The following is an 18,274-nucleotide window of genomic DNA, read 5'->3' on the forward strand; positions in this document are numbered from 1 at the left end:
GCGGTTTTTGGGTGGATTTTGGAGTGGATTTGGGGCGATTTTGGGTTGGATTTCGAGCGGGTTTGGGTGGCTTTTGGCCGTTTTTTAACGCAAAGAAACCCTGGAGGACCCCAAACCGCCGAGTTCCGCCCGGAGCGGCCCCTGGCGGGCGCTTCCGCCCACGTGACGGGCTCCGCGCGCTGCCATTGGCGGAGGGAACCGGAAGCGGCGGGAAGGGGAGGCGGAAGCGGCCGCGGCCGCCATGGCGGGGTTCGGCGTGGCCAACGAGCGGCTGCGGGCGCTGGAGGAGCTGGAGCGCGAAATCGGCGCCTCCCTGCAGAGCGCGGGTGGGCGGGGCTTGGGGGGGAGGGGCGGGGCCTGCGCGGAGGGGGAGGGGCGCGGGGGGAAGGGGGGAGGGGCCGCGGGGTTTGGGTATGGGGAGGAGGGGGAGGCACTTCCGGGTTGGGGGTGGGCGGGGCTTGGGTTGCCATGGGGAGGGCGGTGATTGGCGGGGGTGGGAGGGGGCGGGGCTTGAGGGGTGGGGGCGTGGCCAGCGCTGGGGTGAGCCTGGAGGGACCAATGGGAGAGCCCGGAATGGGGTCGGAGGTCACGGGGAGGGGTCACGGGGTGCCCAGATGTGGCCCAGGTGTGCCCCAGGTACCCCCAGGTGTGCCCAGGTGTGTCCAGGTGAGCTCAGGAGTGCCCCAGGTGTGCCCAGGTGTGGCTCAGGTGTGCCCCAAGTGTGCCCAGGTGTATCCCAGGTGTGCCCAGATGTGCCCAGATGTGCCCCAGGTGTGCCCAGGTGCCCCCAGGTGTGCCCAGATGTGCCCAGATGTGCCCCAGGTGTGCCCAGGTGTGCCCAGGTGCCCCCAGGTGTGCCCAGATGTGCCCAGATGTGCCCCAGGTGTGGCCCAGGTGTATCCCAGGTGTGCCCAGATGTGCCCAGGTGTGCCCAGGTGCCCCCAGGTGTGCCCAGATGTGCCCCAGGTGTGGCCCAGCTGTGCCCCAGCTGTGCCCAGGTGTGCCCAGGTGCCCCCAGGTGTGTCCCAGGTGTGCCCAGATGTGCCCCAGGTGTGGCCCAGGTATGCCCAGCTGTGCCGCAGCTGTGCCCAGGTGTGCCCAGGTGTTACCCCAGGTGTGCCCAGGTGTGCCCAGGTGTGACCCAGCTGTGCCCGCAGGGTTGGTGATCCTGGAGCTGTCCAAGGAGAAGCCCCAGGAGCGGCACCTGGACCGCCCGGGGGGGGTTTGGGTGTGCCCAGGTGGGCCCCAGGTGTGCCCCAGGTGTGCCCCAGGTGTGCCCAGGTGTGCCCAGGTGTGCCCCAGGTGTGCCCAGGTGTGACCCAGCTGTGCCCGCAGGGCTGGTGATCCTGGAGCTCTCCAAGGAGAAGCCCCAGGAGCGGCACCTGGACCGCCCGGGGGGGGTTTGGGTGTGCCCAGGTGTTACCCCAGGTGTGCCCCAGGTGTGCCCAGGTGTGACCCAGCTGTGCCCGCAGGGTTGGTGATCCTGGAGCTGTCCAAGGAGAAGCCCCAGGAGCGGCACCTGGACCGCCCGGGGGGGGTTTGGGTGTGCCCAGGTGTTACCCCAGGTGTGCCCCAGGTGTGCCCAGGTGTGACCCAGCTGTGCCCGCAGGGTTGGTGATCCTGGAGCTGTCCAAGGAGAAGCCCCAGGAGCGGCACCTGGACCGCCCGGGGGGGGTTTGGGTGTGCCCAGGTGTTTCCCCAGGTGTGCCCAGGTGTGCCCCAGGTGTGCCCAGGTGTGACCCAGCTGTGCCCGCAGGGTTGGTGATCCTGGAGCTGTCCAAGGAGAAGCCCCAGGAGCGGCACCTGGACCGCCCGGGGGGGGTTTGGGTGTGCCCAGGTGTTACCCCAGGTGTGCCCCAGGTGTGCCCAGGTGTGACCCAGCTGTGCCCGCAGGGTTGGTGATCCTGGAGCTGTCCAAGGAGAAGCCCCAGGAGCGGCACCTGGACCGCCCGGGGGGGGTTTGGGTGTGCCCAGGTGTTTCCCCAGGTGTGCCCAGGTGTGCCCCAGGTGTGCCCAGGTGTGACCCAGCTGTGCCCGCAGGGTTGGTGATCCTGGAGCTGTCCAAGGAGAAGCCCCAGGAGCGGCACCTGGACCGCCCGGGGGGGGTTTGGGTGTGCCCAGGTGTTACCCCAGGTGTGCCCCAGGTGTGCCCAGGTGTGACCCAGCTGTGCCCGCAGGGTTGGTGATCCTGGAGCTCTCCAAGGAGAAGCCCCAGGAGCGGCACCTGGACCGCCAGGCCGCCCAGTTCGGCGCCGCCGTGGCCAAGGTGGAGGCCGAGCTCTCGGCCCAGATCCGCTACCTGACCCAGGTGAGCCCCGAGGGGGGTTTGGGGGTCCCAGGTGGGGTTTGGGGGTCCCAGGTGGGGTTTGGGGGGTCCTCAGGGGGGTTTGGGGGGTCCTCAGGGGGGTTTGGGGGGTCCCAGGTGGGGTTTGGGGGGTCCTCAGGGGGGTTTGGGGGGTCCCAGGTGGGGTTCGGGGGGTCCTCAGGGGGGTTTGGGGGGTCCCAGGTGGGGTTTGGGGGGTCCCAGGTTGGATTTGGGGGGTCCTCAGGGGGGTTTGGGGGGTCCCAGGTGGGGTTTGGGGGGTCCCAGGTTGGATTTGGAGGTCCCAGGTGGGGTTTGGGGGGGTCTCAGGTGGGATTTTTGGGGATCCAAGGTGGGATTTGGGATTTCGGGGTGCCCCTAGGTGGGATCTGGGATTTTCGGGGTTTTCCAACTGGGATTGGGGATTTTTGAAGATCCAAGGTGGGATTTGGGGATTTTTGGGGATCCAAGGTGGGATTTGGGATTTTGGAGTGCCCCCAGTTGGGATCTGGGATTTTTGGGGTGCCGCGGGCGGGATTTGGGGTTTTTGGGGTTTTCCAACTGGGATTTGGGGATTTTTGAAGATCCAAGGTTGGATTTGGGGATTTTTGGGGATCCAAGGTGGAATTTGGGGATTTTTGAAGATCCAAGGTGGGATTTGGGGATTTTTGGGGATCCAAGGTGGGATTTGGGATTTTGGAGTGCCCCCAGTTGGGATTTGGGATTTTGGAGTGCCTCCAGTTGGGATCTGGAATTTTTGGGGTGCCGCGGGCGGGATTTGAGGTTTTTGGGGTTTTCCAACTGGGATTTAGGGATTTTTGAAGATCCAATGTGGGATTTGGGGATTTTTGGGGATCCAAGGTGGGATTTGGGATTTCGGGGTGCCCCCAGTTGGGATTTGGGTTTTTGGAGTGCCCCCAGTTGGGATCTGGGATTTTTTGGGGTGCTGCGGGCGGGATTTGGGGTTTTTGGGGTTTTCCAACTGGGATTTGGGGATTTTTGGGGATCCAAGGTGGGATCTGGGATTTCGGGGTGCCCGTAGGCGGGATCTGGGATTTTCGGGGTCTCCCCCAGGTGGCCACGGGGCAGCCCCACGAGGGCTCGAGCTACGCGGCGCGCAAGAGCTGCCAGCTGGCGCTGAACCGCCTGGAGCACGCCCGGCGGCGCCTGGCCGAGCTGGCGCGCGCCTGCGAGCTCATGCTGGAGCCCTGACACAGCTGGGCACAGCTGGCACGGCCGGGCACGGCGGGGGACACAGCTGGAACGGCGTGGGGCACAGCTGGAACGGCCCCGAGGCACCAAAGTGGGGAAAAATGGGAATTTATTGGGATTTTATTGGGAATTTAATGGGGTGAGACATCGCTGAGAGACCCTGGGCACGGCTGGCATGGCTGGGCACGGTGTGGGGCACAGCTGGAACAGACCCGAGGCGCCAAAGTGGGGAAAAATGGGAATTTATTGGGATTTTATTGGGATTTTATTGGGGTGTGACAGCCCTGAGAGACAATGGGCACAGCTGGCACGGCCGGGCACGGCGGGGGACACAGCTGGAACGGCGTGGGGCGCAGCTGGAACGGCCCCGAGGCGCCAAAGTGTGGAAAAACGGGAATTTATTGGGGTTTTATTGGGAATTTAATGGGGTGAGACATCGCTGAGAGACCCTGGGCACGGCTGGCATGGCTGGGCACGGTGTGGGGCACAGCTGGAACGGCCCCGAGGCGCCAAAGTGGGGAAAAACGGGAATTTATTGGGATTTTATTGGGGTTTTATTGGGATTTTATTGGGGTGAGACATCGCTGAGAGACCCTGGGCACAGCTGGGCACAGCTGGAACAGCGTGGGACATGGAACAGCTGCGAGGCACCAAAGTGTGGAAAAACGGGAATTTATTGGGATTTTATTGGGATTTTATTGGGAATTTAATGGGGTGAGACATCGCTGAGAGACGCTGGGCACAGCTGGGCACAGCTGGCACGGCGTGGGACACACCTGGAACGGCCCCGAGGCGCCAAAGTGGGGAAAAATGGGAATTTATTGGGATTTTATTGGGAATTTAATGGGGTGAGACATCGCTGAGAGACGCTGGGCACAGCTGGCACGGCGTAGGACACACCTGGAAAGGCGTTGAGACACCAAAATGTGGAAAAATGGGAATTTATTGGGGTTTTATTGGGAATTTAATGGGGTGAGACATCGCTGAGAGACGCTGGGCACAGCTGGGCACAGCTGGCACAGCTGGGCACAGCATGGGACACACCTGGAACGGCCTCGAGGCGCCAAAGTGGGGAAAAATGGGAATTTATTGGGATTTTATTGGGGTTTTATTGGTAATTTGATGGGGTGAGACATCGCTGAGACCCTGGGCACAGCTGGGCACAGCTGGCACGGCTGGGCACGGCGTGGGACACAGCTGGAACGGCCTTGAGGTGCCAAAGTGGGGAAAAATGGGAATTTATTGGGATTTTATTGGGATTTTATTGGGATTTTATTGGGGTGTGACAGCCCTGAGAGACAATGGGCACAGCTGGCACGGCCGGGCACGGCGTGGGACACAGCTGGAACGGCCCCGAGGCGCCAAAGTGGGGAAAAATGGGAATTTATTGGGGTTTTATTGGGAATTTATTGGGGTGTGACAGCCCTGAGAGACAATGGGCACAGCTGGGCACACCTGGGCACAGCGGGGGACACAGCTGGAATGGCCTCGAGACACCAAAATGTGGAAAAATGGGAATTTATTGGGGTTTTATTGGGAATTTATTGGGGTGTGACAGCCCTGAGAGACTCTGGGCACACCTGGGCACGGCGTGGGACACACCTGGAAGAGTCTCGGCACGGAAAAATGGGATTTTATTGGGACTTTATTGGGGTGTGAAAATGTTGATAGACTCTGGGCACACCTGGGCACACCTGGGCATGGCGTGGGACACACCTGGAATGGCCCCGAGGCACCAAAGTGTGGAAAAACGGGAATTTATTGGGATTTTTTGGGGATGTGAAAATGTTGAGAGACCCTGGGCACAGCTGGGCACATCTGGAGCACACCTGGGCACAGCTGGGGACCCCCAGGTGCCACCCCCACCCTTGGAGACCCCCCCCAAATAAAGGGACACCGCGGTGGCCTTGACACCTCGAGGGGACTCGGAGTTTTTGGGGGATCCCGGGGGAGATTTTGGGGAGAATTTGGGGTTTGGGGAGAAATATGGAGGTTTGGGGTCAATTTGGGGGATTTGGAGAGAAATGTGCAAGTTTTGTGGGGAAATTTGAGGGGTTTAGGAGAAATTTGGGAAATTTGGGGGTTTGGGAAGAAATTTGAGAGTTTGGGGAGGAATTGGAAGGTTTGGGGGAAATTGGGGGGGCTTGGGGGCGAAATTTGGGGGTTTGGGGAAGAATTTTGAGGGGTTTGGAAGAAATTTGGGGGGTTTGGGGAGAAATTTGAGGGTTTGGGGAGGAACTTGTGGGTCCTGGGGGGAATTTGGGGTCCCTGGGGAGGATTTTGGGGGGTCCCGGGGCGGTTTTGGGGGTCCCAAAATTCCCCCAAATTTTCGGTTTCTGTTTCGTTCCCGGGCGGGGCCGCCACGGCGCCGGTGACGTCACTGGGCGGGGCCGCGGGACCGGAAATGGGCGTGGTTTTGCTCGATGGCCACGCCCATCTCGTTAATAGTCTGTCAATCAGCGCTGGGGGCGTGTCCGGGCTGTTCTCAGGTGACGTCATCGACTGGGGTTGGCTTGGATTGGGCAGGGGGAGGGGCGGGACCCCCAAAATTCCACCCCGGAGCCCCAAAAATTCACCTGAGAGCCCCAAAAATTCACCTGAGAGCCCCAAAATTCCACCTGGGACCCAAAAAAACCCACCTGGGTACCCCCAAAATTCACCTGGGAGCCCCAAAAATTCACTTGGGAACCCAAAAATTCCACCTGGGACCCAAAAAAACCCACCTGGGTACCCCCAAAATTCACCTGGGAGCCCCAAAAATTCACTTGGGAACCCAAAAATTCCACCTGGGACCCAAAAAAACCCACCTGGGTACCCCCAAAATTCACCTGGGAGCCCCAGAATTCCACCTGGGACCCCCAAAATTTACTTGGGAGCCCAAAATTCACCTGAGACCCCCAAAATTCCATCTGGGAACCCCAAAATTCCACCTGGGGATCCTCAAAATTCAACTGTGGACAACAAAATTCACCTCGGGACCCCAAAAAACTCACCTGAGACCCCAAAAATTCACTTGGGGATCCCCAAAATCCACCCAAATCCCCAAAATCCCCCCTAAACGCCCCCAAATCCCCCCTTAAACCCCCCAGAGTTCCCCAAAATCCCCCTCAGAACCCCCCAAATCCCCCCAAAATCCTCCCAGGATCCCCCAAATCCCCCCCAAATCCCCCCAGAATCCCCCCAGGACCCCCCAAATCCCCCCAAATCCCCCCAAATCCCCCCAGAATCCCCCCAGGACCCCCCAAATCCCCCCAAAATCCCCCAGGACCCCCCAAATCCCCCCAAATCCCCCCAAAATCCCCCCAAAATCCCCCCAGGACCCCCCAAATCCCCCCCAAATCCCCCCAGAATCCCCCCAGGACCCCCCAAATCCCCCCAAAATCCCCCCAGGACCCCCCAGATCCCCCCAAATCCCCCCAAATCCCCCCAAAATCCCCCCAAAATCCCCCCAGGACCCCCAAATTTACCCCAAATCCCCCCAGAATCCCCCCAGGACCCCCCAAATCCCCCCCAAATCCCCCCAAATCCCCCCAAATCCCCCCCAAATCCCCCCAAATCCCCCCAGGACCCCCCAAATCCCCCCAAATCCCCCCCAAATCCCCTTCAAATCCCCCCAGGACCCCCCAAATCCCCCCAAATTCCCCCTGGACCCCACAAATCCTCCCAGGACCCCCCAAATCCCCCAAAATCCCCCCGGGATTTCCCCCGCGCCCTCCCCCACCCCTCCCCTCCCCCCCGGGCGTGTCCCCGCCCCACCCCTGACCCTTGACCCCCCCTCCCCCCCGCCCCTCCCCCCCCCATTCATTGTCGCCTTTGTCACCGCTGCCCCCCCCCCGCGGGGCGGTGACGTCATCGGTGACGTCATCGGCCGTTATGAGCAGGTGCGCTCACCTTTGCCCCCCCCCACCCTGCCCCGACCCCGCCCGGAGCCGCCGCCGGCCCGAGGGTGAGCGGGGATCGATGGCGGATCAATAACGGGGATATTGGCGATCGATCGGGGGGGATCGGTGGGGGATCGAGGGGGATTGATTGGGGATTGATCGGGGATTGATCGAGGATTGATTGGGGATCAATAGGAGATCTGTAGGGGCTCTATGGGGGATCGATGGCGGATCAATAACGGAGCTATGGGCGATCGATCGGGGGAGATTGATCAGGGATCGATCGGGGATTGATTGAGGATCGATGGGGGATCTGTAAGGGGTCTATGGAGGATCGATGGCGGATCAATAACGGAGCTATTGGCGATCGATCGGGGGGGGTTGATGGGGGATCGAGGGGGATTGATTGGGGATTGATCGGGGATTGATCGAGGATTGATTGGGGATCAATAGGAGATCTGTAGGGGGTCTATGGGGGATCAATGGCGGATCAATAACGGAGCTATGGGCGATCGATCGGGAGGGATTGATCAGGGATTGATCGGGGATTGATTGAGGATCGATGGGGCATCTGTAAGGGGTCTATGGAGGATCGATGGCGGATCAATAACGGAGCTATTGGCGATCGATCGGGAGGGATTGATCAGGGATAGATCGGGGATTGATTGAGGATCGATGGGGGATCTGTAAGGGGTCTATGGAGGATCGATGGCGGATCAATAACGGAGCTATTGGCGATCAATCGGGGGGGATTGATGGGGGATTGATCGGGGATCAATGGGGATTTGTAGGGGGTCTATAGGGGATCAATGTCGGATCAATAACGGAGCTATTGGCGATCAATCGAGGAGGGATTGATCAGGGATTGATGGGGCATTGATTGGGGATTGATCGGGGATCAATGGGGATCTGTAGGGGGTCTATGGGGGATCAATGGCGGATCAATAACGGAGCTATTGGGGATTGACTGGGGATCAATCAATGGGGGATTGATTGGGGTTTGATTGGGGATCGATAGGGGATCTGTAGGGGGTCTATGAGGGATCGATGGTGGATCAATAAGGGAGCTATTGGGGATTGATTGGGGGGATTGATGGGGGATTGATTGGGGATTAATTGGGGACCGAGGGGGATTGATTTGGTATCAATAGGGGATCTCCAGGGGGTCAATGGGGGATTGATACTGGATCAATAATGGAGCTATTGGCGATCGATTGGGGGGATTGATGGGGGTTTGATTGGGGATCGATAGGGGATCTGTAGGGGGTCTATGGGGGATTGACGGCGGATCAATAAGGGAGCTATGCGTGGTCGATCGGGGATCAATCGGGCTGGGCCGCGCTGGCGCTGGGTGTGACCCACGGGGTGTCCATAGGGCATTGATAGAGTACCGATAGGTTACCAATACCGATCAATAACCGATCAATAACCGGTGGTTAACCCCCCAGGTGCATCCATGGCGCTGCAGGCGCTGGGGCTGGCGCTGGCCGGGGCGGGCTGGGAACCACGGGGTGTCCATAGGGCATTGATAGAGTACCGATAGGTTACCAATACCGATCAATAACCGATCAATAACCGGTGGTTCACCCCCCCAGGATCATCCATGGCGCTGCAGGCGCTGGGGCTGGCGCTGGCCGGGGCGGGCTGGGCCGCGCTGGCGCTGGGTGTGACCCACGGGGTGTCCATAGGGCATTGATAGAGTACCGATAGGTTACCAATACCGATCAATAACCGATCAATAACCGGTGGTTCACCCCCCCAGGATCATCCATGGCGCTGCAGGCGCTGGGGCTGGCGCTGGCCGGGGCGGGCTGTGACCCACGGGGTGTCCATAGGGCATGGATAGAGTACCGATAGGTTACCAATACCGATCGATCCCGATCAATAACCGGTGTTTAACCCCCCAGGTGCATCCATGGCGCTGCAGGCGCTGGGGCTGGCGCTGGCCGGGGCGGGCTGGGAACCACGGGGTGTCCATAGGGCATTGATAGAGTACCGATAGGTTACCAATACCGATCAATAACCGATCAATAACCGGTGGTTCACCCCCCAGGATCATCCATGGCGCTGCAGGCGCTGGGGCTGGCGCTGGCCGGGGCGGGCTGGGCCGCGCTGGCGCTGGGTGTGACCCACGGGGTGTCCATAGGGCATTGATAGAGTACCGATAGGTTACCAATACCGATCAATAACCGATCAATAACCGGTGGTTAACCCCCCCAGGTGCATCCATGGCGCTGCAGGCGCTGGGGCTGGCGCTGGCCGGGGCGGGCTGGGCCGCGCTGGCGCTGGGTGTGACCCACGGGGTGTCCATAGGGCATTGATAGAGTACCGATAGGTTACCAATAGCGATCGATCCCGATCAATAACCGGTGTTTAACCCCCCAGGTGCATCCATGGCGCTGCAGGCGCTGGGGCTGGCGCTGGCCGGGGCGGGCTGGGAACCACGGGGTGTCTATAGGGCATTGATAGAGTACCGATAGGTTACCAATACCGATCAATAACCGATCAATAACCGGTGGTTAACCCCCCAGGTGCATCCATGGCGCTGCAGGCGCTGGGGCTGGCGCTGGCCGGGGCGGGCTGTGACCCACGGGGTGTCCATAGGGCATTGATAGAGTACCGATAGGTTACCAATACCGATCAATAACCGATCAATAACCGGTGGTTAACCCCCCAGGTGCATCCATGGCGCTGCAGGCGCTGGGGCTGGCGCTGGCCGGGGCGGGCTGGGAACCACGGGGTGTCTATAGGGCATTGATAGAGTACCGATAGGTTACCAATACCGATCAATAACCGATCAATAACCGGTGTTTAACCCCCCAGGATCATCCATGGCGCTGCAGGCGCTGGGGCTGGCGCTGGCCGGGGCGGGCTGGGCCGCGCTGGCGCTGGGTGTGACCCACGGGGTGTCCATAGGGCATTGATAGAGTACCGATAGGTTACCAATAGCGATCGATCCCGATCAATAACCGGTGTTTAACCCCCCAGGTGCATCCATGGCGCTGCAGGCGCTGGGGCTGGCGCTGGCCGGGGCGGGCTGGGCCGCGCTGGCGCTGGGTGTGACCCACGGGGTGTCCATAGGGCATTGATAGAGTACCGATAGGTTACCAATACCGATCGATCCCGATCAATAACCGGTGGTTCACCCCCCAGGTGCATCCATGGCGCTGCAGGCGCTGGGGCTGGCGCTGGCCGGGGCGGGCTGGGAACCACGGGGTGTCCATAGGGCATTGATAGAGTACCGATAGGTTACCAATACCGATCGATCCTGATCAATAACCGGTGGTTCACCCCCCAGGATCATCCATGGCGCTGCAGGCGCTGGGGCTGGCGCTGGCCGGGGCGGGCTGGGCCGCGCTGGCGCTGGGTGTGACCCACGGGGTGTCCATAGGGCATTGATAGAGTACCGATAGGTTACCAATACCGATCGATAACCGATCAATAACCGGTGGTTAACCCCCCAGGTGCATCCATGGCGCTGCAGGCGCTGGGGCTGGCGCTGGCCGGGGCGGGCTGGGCCGCGCTGGCGCTGGCGGCGGCGCTGCCGCAGTGGGAGGTGTCGACGTTCGCGGGGGACGCGCTGATCACGGCCGTGGCCACCATGAACGGGCTGTGGATGAGCTGCGCCAGCACCAGCACGGGCCAGCTGCAGTGCCACCGGCACCAGTCCGTGCTCGGCCTGCCGGGTGCGGGACACGCGTGGGACACGGGGGGACACGGGGGGACACGGACACGGAGTGTGGGACACGGGTGGGACACGGGTGGGACACGGGTGGGACAATGCGGGGCTGTGGATGAGCTGCGCCAGCACCAGCACGGGCCAGCTGCAGTGCCACCGGCACCAGTCCGTGCTCGGCCTGCCGGGTGCGGGACGGACACGCGTGGGACACGGGGGGACACGGACACGGAGTGTGGGACACGCGTGGGACACGGGGGGACACGGGTGGGACAATGCGGGGCTGTGGATGAGCTGCGCCAGCACCAGCACGGGCCAGCTGCAGTGCCACCGGCACCAGTCCGTGCTGGGCCTGCCGGGTGCGGGACTGACACGCGTGGGACACGGGGGGACACGGGGGGACACGGGGGGACATTGATACAGAGTGTGGGACACGCGTGGGACACGGGGGGACACGGGTGGGACACTGACACGGAGCGTGGGACACGGGGGGACACGGGGGGACACGGGTGGGACACGGACACTGAGCGTGGGACACGCGTGGGACACGGGGGGACACGGGCGGGACACGGGTGGGACACGGGGGGACACGGGTGGGACACGGGGGGACACAGGCGGGACACGGGTGGGACACGGGGGGACACGGGCGGGACACGGGGGGGACACGGGGGGACACGGGGGGACACGGGCGGGACACGGGTGGGACACGGGTGGGACACGGGGGGACACGGGTGGGACACGGGGGGACACGGGCGGGACACGGGCGGGACACGGGGGGACACGGGCGGGACACGGGGGGGACACGGGGGGACACGGGTGGGACACGGATACTGAGTGTGGGACACGGGCGGGACACGGGGGGACACGGGTGGGACACTGACACTGAGTGTGGGACACGCGTGGGACACGGGGGGACACGGGGGGACACGGGTGGGACACGCGTGGGACACGGGTGGGACACTGACACTGAGTGTGGGACACGGGGGGACACGGGGGGACACGGGCGGGACACGGGGGGACACGGGTGGGACACTGACACTGAGTGTGGGACACGCGTGGGACACGGGGGGACACGGGGGGACACGGGGGGACACGGGCGGGACACGGGGGGACACGGGTGGGACACGGACACAGAGTGTGGGACACGGGGGGACACGGGGGGACACGGGGGGACACGGGCGGGACACGGGGGGACACGGGGGGACACTGACACTGAGTGTGGGACACGCGTGGGACACGGGGGGACACGGGCGGGACACGGGCGGGACACGGGGGGACACGGGGGGACACAGAGGGACACAGAGGGACACGGGGGGACACGGGGGGACACGGGTGGGACACGGACACAGAGTGTGGGACACGGGGGCACACGCTGGGCCATGGGTGGGACAATGCGGGGTGACCTCTTGTGACCTCTGTGTCCCCCCTGCTCAGCTGGACCCCCCAAATTCCCCCAGGACCCCCCAAACCCCCCGGTGACCCCCCAAATCCCCCCAACTCCCCCCCAAGCCCCCCCGGTGACCCCCTTTTGGGCCCCCAGCCCACCTGGGAGCCCCCAACTCCCCCCCAAACCCCCTCCAGGACCCCCCAAATCCCCCCCAATGCCCCCCAGGACCCCCCAAACCCCCCCGGTGACCCCGTTTTGGGCCCCCAGCCCAACTGGGACCCCCCAACTCCCCCCAAAACTCCCTCTAGGACCCCCCAAATCCCCCCCAATCCCCCCAGGACCCCCCAAACCCCCTCCAGGACCCCCCAAATCCCCCCCAATCCCCCCAGGACCCCCCCAAACCCCCTCCAGGACCCCCCAAATCCCCCCCAATCCCCCCAGGACCCCCCAAACCCCCTCCAGGACCCCCCAAACCCCTTCCAGGACCCCCCAACCCCCCCCCAATCCCCTCCAGGACCCCCCAAACCCCCTCGGTGACCCCCCAAACCCCCCGGTGACCCCGTTTCGGGCCCCCAGCCCACCTGCAGGCGGCGCGGGCGCTGATGGTGGTCGCGGGGGTCCTGGGCCCGCTGGCGCTGGGCGCGGCCGTGGCGGGGATGCGCTGCACGCGCTGCGGCGGCGACGACCCCCGCAAGAAAGGCTCGCTGGCCGGCGCGGGGGGCGCCCTGTTCATCCTGGCCGGTGAGCGCGACCCCCGAAAATGGGCTCGGGACCCCCAAAAATGGGTTTGGGACCCCCAAAAACGGGTTTGGGACCCCCGAAAATGGGTTTGGGACCCCCGAAAATGGGTTTGCGACCCTCAAAAATGGGTTTGTGACCCCCAAAAATGGGTTCGGGACCCCCAAAAATGGGTTTGTGACCCTCAAAAATGGGTTCGGGACCCCCGAAAATGGGTTTGGGACCCCCTAAAATGGGTTTGGGACCCCCAAAAATGGGTTTGGGACCCCCGGAAATGGGCTCGGGACCCCCAAAAATGGGTTTGGGACCCCCAAAAACCCCCCAGGACCCCCGAAAATGGGTTCGGGACCCCCAAAAATGGGTTTGGGACCCGCAAAACGCCCCAGGACCACCGAAAATGGGTTTGGGACCCCCAAAGACGTGTTTGGGACCCCCAAAAATGGGTTTGGGACCCTCAAAAATGGGTTCGGGACCCCCGAAATGGGTTTGGGACCCCCAAAAATGGGTTTGGGACCCCCGAAAATGGGTTCGGGACCCCCAAAAATGGGTTTGGGACCCTCAAAAACCCCCCAGGACCCCCGGAAATGGGTTTGGGACCCCCGAAAATGGGTTCGGGACCCCCTAAAACGGGCTTTGGACCCCCGGAAATGGGTTTGGGACCCCCGAAAATGGGTTTGGGACCCCCGAAAATGGGTTCGGGACCCCCTAAAACGGGCTTTGGACCCCCGAAAATGGGTTTGGGACCCCCGAAAATGGGCTCGGGACCCCCATTTTCCCCCAAAATCCCCATTTTTCCCCCAAAAAATCTCCATTTTCTGACCCAAAAATCCCCAATTTTCCCCCCAAAATCCCCATTTTCCCCCAAAAAATGCCAATTTTCCCCAAAAAATCCCCATTTTTTTCTCCGAAAATCCCCATTTCCCCCCCAAAAATCCCCATTTCCCCCCAAAATCCCCATTTTGCCCAAAACCCCCCATTTTCTGACCCAAAAATCCCAATTGTCCCCCAAAAATCTCCATTTTCTGCCCCCAAAATCCCCATTTTTCACCCAAAATCCCCATTTCCCCCCCAATTCCGGGGTCCCCCGCGGTTCCCCCCTCGGGCCCCATTTTGGGGATTTTTGGGGATTTTTGGGGGATATTTTTGGGGGGATTTTTTGGGGGATTTTTTGGGGATTTTGGGGGGATTTTTTGGGGATTTTTTGGGGGGATTTTTGAGGGATTTTTTGGGTGATTTTTGGGGTATTTTGAGGGATTTTTTGGGGGATTTTGGGGGGATTTTTTGGGGGGATTTTTGGGGGATTTTTGAGGGATTTTTGGGGGGATTTTTTGGGGATTTGGGGAGAATTTTAGTGGGGGATTTTTTGGGGTATTTTGGGGGATTTTTGAGGGATTTTTTGGGGATTTTTTGGGGATTTTGGGGGGATTTTTGGGGGGGATTTTTTGGGGGATTTGGGGGGATTTTTTGGGGGGATTGGGGGGATTTTTGAGGGATTTTTTGGGGATTTTTTGGGGGGATTTTTGGGGGATTTTTGGGGGGATTTGGGGGGATTTTTTTGGGATGATTTGGGGGGATTTTTTTGGGATTTTTGGGGGATTTTTGAGGGATTTTTGGGGGATTTTTTGGGGATTTGGGGGGATTTTTTGGGGGATTTTTGGGGGATTTTTTGGGGTATTTGGGGGGATTTTTGGGGGATTTTTGGGGGGATTTTTGAGGGATTTTTTGGGGATTTTTTGGGGGATCTTTTGAGGGATTTTTGGGGTGATTTTTTGGGGGTATTTTGAGGGATTTTTGGGGCGAATTCGGCGGGTTTTGGCTCCGCAGGGCTGCTGGCGCTCGCCGCCTGCTCCTGGTACGGCCACAGGATCGTCAGCAGCTTCTACGACCCCACCGTGCCCGTCAACTCCAAGTGAGCGGATTTTGGGCTGAAATCCGGCGATTTTGGGGTTTGGGGATTTTTGGGGATTTTTTGGGGTCTCGGGGGCGCCGTTTTGGGGCGATTTCGGGGGGTTTTAGGGCGATTTTTGGGGATTTTAATGTGATTTTTAGGGGATTTTCGGAGTGGGTTTTGGATTTCAAGGGGGGATTTTGGGGTGAAATCCGGCGATTTTGGGGTTTTGGGATTTTTGAGATTTTTTTGGGTGTTGGGGGCGCCGTTTTGGGGTGATTTTTGTGGATTTTAGGGAGATTTTTGGGGATTTAAAAGTGATTTTTAGGGTTTTTTTGGGATTTTTTGGGTGGGGTGTGGATTTCAAGGGGGAATTTTGGGGTGAAATTCGGCGATTTTGGGGTTTTTGGCGTTCTTCTGGTTTTTGGGGTGTCATTTTGGGGTGATTTAGATGGATTTTACATTTTTAAATGGATTTTAAGGCGACTTTTATGGATTTTAGGGACGGGATTTTTTGGGTAATTCTGGGTTAATTTGGGCTCTTTTGGGCGAGTTTTTTTTCCTATTTTGGGTTCATTTGGGTCAATTTCGGGATATTTTGGGATATTTCAATCGGGTTTTTTGCTATTTTGGGATATTTTGGGCAACTTCGATCGGTTTTTTGCTATTTTGGGCTATTTCGATCGGGTTTTTGCTATTTTGGTATATTTTGGGCAATTTCGATCGGTTTTTTTGCTATTTCGGGGTATTTTGGGCTATTTCCATCGGGTTTTTTGCTATTTTTGGATACTTTTTTGACCATTTCGGACATTTCTCACCCCAAATTTCCCTCTCAGGTTCGAGTTCGGCTCCGCGCTGTTCCTGGGCTGGGCGGGGCCGGGTCTGGGTTAATTCTGGGTTAATTTGGGATATTTTGTGTTATTTCCATCGGGTTTTTTGCTATTTCGGGATATTTTGGGATATTTCGTTCGGGTTTTTGCTATTTTGGGCTATTTCCATCGGTTTTTTTGTTATTTTGGGATATTTCGTTCGGGTTTTTGCAATTTTGGGTTATTTCCATCGGGTTTTTTGCTATTTTGGGTTATTTCGATCGGGTTTTTTACTATTTTTGGATACTTTTTTGACCATTTCGGACACTTCTCACCCCAAATTTCCCTCACAGGTTCGAGTTCGGCTCCGCGCTGTTCCTGGGCTGGGCGGGGCCGGGTCTGGGTTAATTCTGGGTTAATTCTGGGTTAATTTGGGATATTTTGGGCTATTTCCATCGGGTTTTTTGCTATTTTGGGTTATTTCCATCGGGTTTTTTGCTATTTTGGGCTATTTCCATCGGGTTTTTTGCTATTTTTGGATACTTTTTTGACCATTTCGGACACTTCTCACCCCAAATTTCCCTCGCAGGTTCGAGTTCGGCTCCGCGCTGTTCCTGGGCTGGGCGGGGCCGGGTCTGGGTTAATTCTGGGTTAATTTGGGTTATTTCCATCGGGTTTTTTGCTATTTTTGGATATTTTTTTGACCATTTCGGACATTTCTCACCCCAAATTTCCCTCGCAGGTTCGAGTTCGGCTCCGCGCTGTTCCTGGGCTGGGCGGGGCCGGGTCTGGGTTAATTCTGGGTTAATTTGGGTTATTTCCATCGGGGTTTTTGCTATTTTTGGATATTTTTTTGGCCATTTCGGACATTTCTCACCCCAAATTTCCCTCGCCAGGTTCGAGTTCGGCTCCGCGCTGTTCCTGGGCTGGGCGGGGCCGGGTCTGGGTTAATTCTGGGTTAATTTGGGTTATTTCCATCGGGTTTTTTGCTATTTTTGGATACTTTTTTGACCATTTCGGACATTTCTCACCCCAAATTTCCCTCGCCAGGTTCGAGTTCGGCTCCGCGCTGTTCCTGGGCTGGGCGGGCTCGTTCCTGGCGCTGCTCGGGGGGTCCCTCCTGGCCTCGTCCTGCTGCAGCTGCGGGGGGGGGGGGGCGGCCAAGCGGGGCTACCCCCGGGCCAGGAGCCCCCCAAAAACTGCCCCCGGCAGCCGCGAGTACGTCTGAGCGACCCCCGACCCAATTCGGGGACCCCCGACCCAATTCCAGCCCTGCTCCCCACTCAGGAGCTGGCACAGGTTGTGCAGCAGGACCCAAAATCATCCCGGGACCCCCAAAAATACCCCCCAAAATCCCCCCAAAAATCCTTTCCAGACACGTGAGAGTCTTGGAATTTATTCACCGGATGTTCTCAGACCCCCCAAAATCCATCTCAGACCCCCAAACTCCCCCCCCAAAATCCATCCGAGACCCCCAAAATCTATCGGAGACCCCCAATGTCCCCAAAATCGTCTCAAAAATCTATTCCAGACACTTGAGGGTCCCGAATTTATTCACTGGATCCTCTGAGACCCCCTAAAATCCATCTCAGACCCCCAAAATTCCCCCCAAAAATTCCCCCTGTGGACCCCAAAATCTGAGACCCCCCAAAATCCATCCGAGACCCCCCCAAAAAATCCATCTGAGACCCCAAATCCCCCCCAAAATATCAATTGCAGACACTTGAGAGTCCTCGAATTTATTCACTGGATGTTCTGAGAGCCCCAAAATCCATCTCAGACTCCCAAATGTCCCCAAAATCCCCCCAAAAATCCATTCCAGACCCCCAAAATCCCCCCAAAAATCCATTCCAGACACTTGAGAGTCCCAAATTCATTCACTGGATGCTCTGAGACCCCAAAAATTCCCCCAAAATCCATCTGAGATCCCCAAAATCCCCCCAAAAATCCATCCCAGACACGTGAGAGTCCTGAATTCATTCACTGGATGTTCTCAGACCCCCAAAATCTCCCCAAAATCCATTGCAGAGCCCCAAAAATCCATATCAGACCCCCAAAATCCCCCCAAAAATCCATTCCAGACCCCCAAAATCCATCTCAGACCCCCAAAATCCCCCCAAAAATCCATTCCAGACACTTGAGCCTCTCCGAATTCATTCCCTGGATGTTCTCGGACCCCCAAAAATCCATTCCAGACCCCCAAAATCCATCTCAGACCCCCAAAATCCCCCCAAAATCCATCGCAGAGCCCCAGAATCCCCCCAAAAATCCATTCCAGACACTCGAGCCTTTCCGAATTTATTCCCAAAATCCATCTCAGACCCCCAAAATGTCCCTAAAATCCATCTCAGACCCCCAAAAATCCATCTCAGACCCCCAAA

General features: G+C 59.1%; 2 protein-coding genes across 5 annotated transcripts; both read left to right on the plus strand.

Annotated features, from left to right (window-relative positions):
- The first annotated feature begins 209 nt into the window (after positions 1-209).
- On the plus strand, positions 210-5,425 carry MED11 (mediator complex subunit 11). Of its 4 annotated transcripts, XR_014950686.1 has the most exons (5): positions 210-326; positions 2,178-2,308; positions 3,377-3,597; positions 4,021-4,403; positions 4,826-5,425. XR_014950686.1 is itself a non-coding variant. In XM_085564291.1 (3 exons), the coding sequence occupies exons 1-3, from the start codon at positions 242-244 to the stop codon at positions 3,512-3,514; spliced, it is 354 nt and encodes a 117-aa protein (XP_085420417.1). In that variant the 5' UTR covers positions 210-241; the 3' UTR covers positions 3,515-3,632. The 4 variants fall into 4 exon arrangements, 1 of the variants encoding a protein (XP_085420417.1); XR_014950685.1 differs by having other exon boundaries at positions 4,021-5,425; XM_085564291.1 differs by lacking the exons at positions 4,021-4,403; positions 4,826-5,425 and having other exon boundaries at positions 3,377-3,632.
- A 4,557-nt stretch (positions 5,426-9,982) lies between these two features.
- On the plus strand, positions 9,983-17,243 carry CLDN7 (claudin 7). Its single transcript, XM_085564110.1, has 4 exons — positions 9,983-11,081; positions 13,035-13,199; positions 15,021-15,105; positions 16,944-17,243. Exons 1-4 carry the CDS (start codon positions 10,868-10,870, stop codon positions 17,119-17,121), a joined length of 642 nt encoding a protein of 213 aa, XP_085420236.1. The 5' UTR covers positions 9,983-10,867; the 3' UTR covers positions 17,122-17,243.
- Positions 17,244-18,274: the final 1,031 nt, after the last annotated feature.

The sequence above is a fragment of the Lonchura striata genome, chromosome 32 (assembly GCF_050655825.1).
Source record: "Lonchura striata isolate lonStrDom1 chromosome 32, ASM5065582v1, whole genome shotgun sequence".
NCBI lineage: Eukaryota > Metazoa > Chordata > Aves > Passeriformes > Estrildidae > Lonchura > Lonchura striata.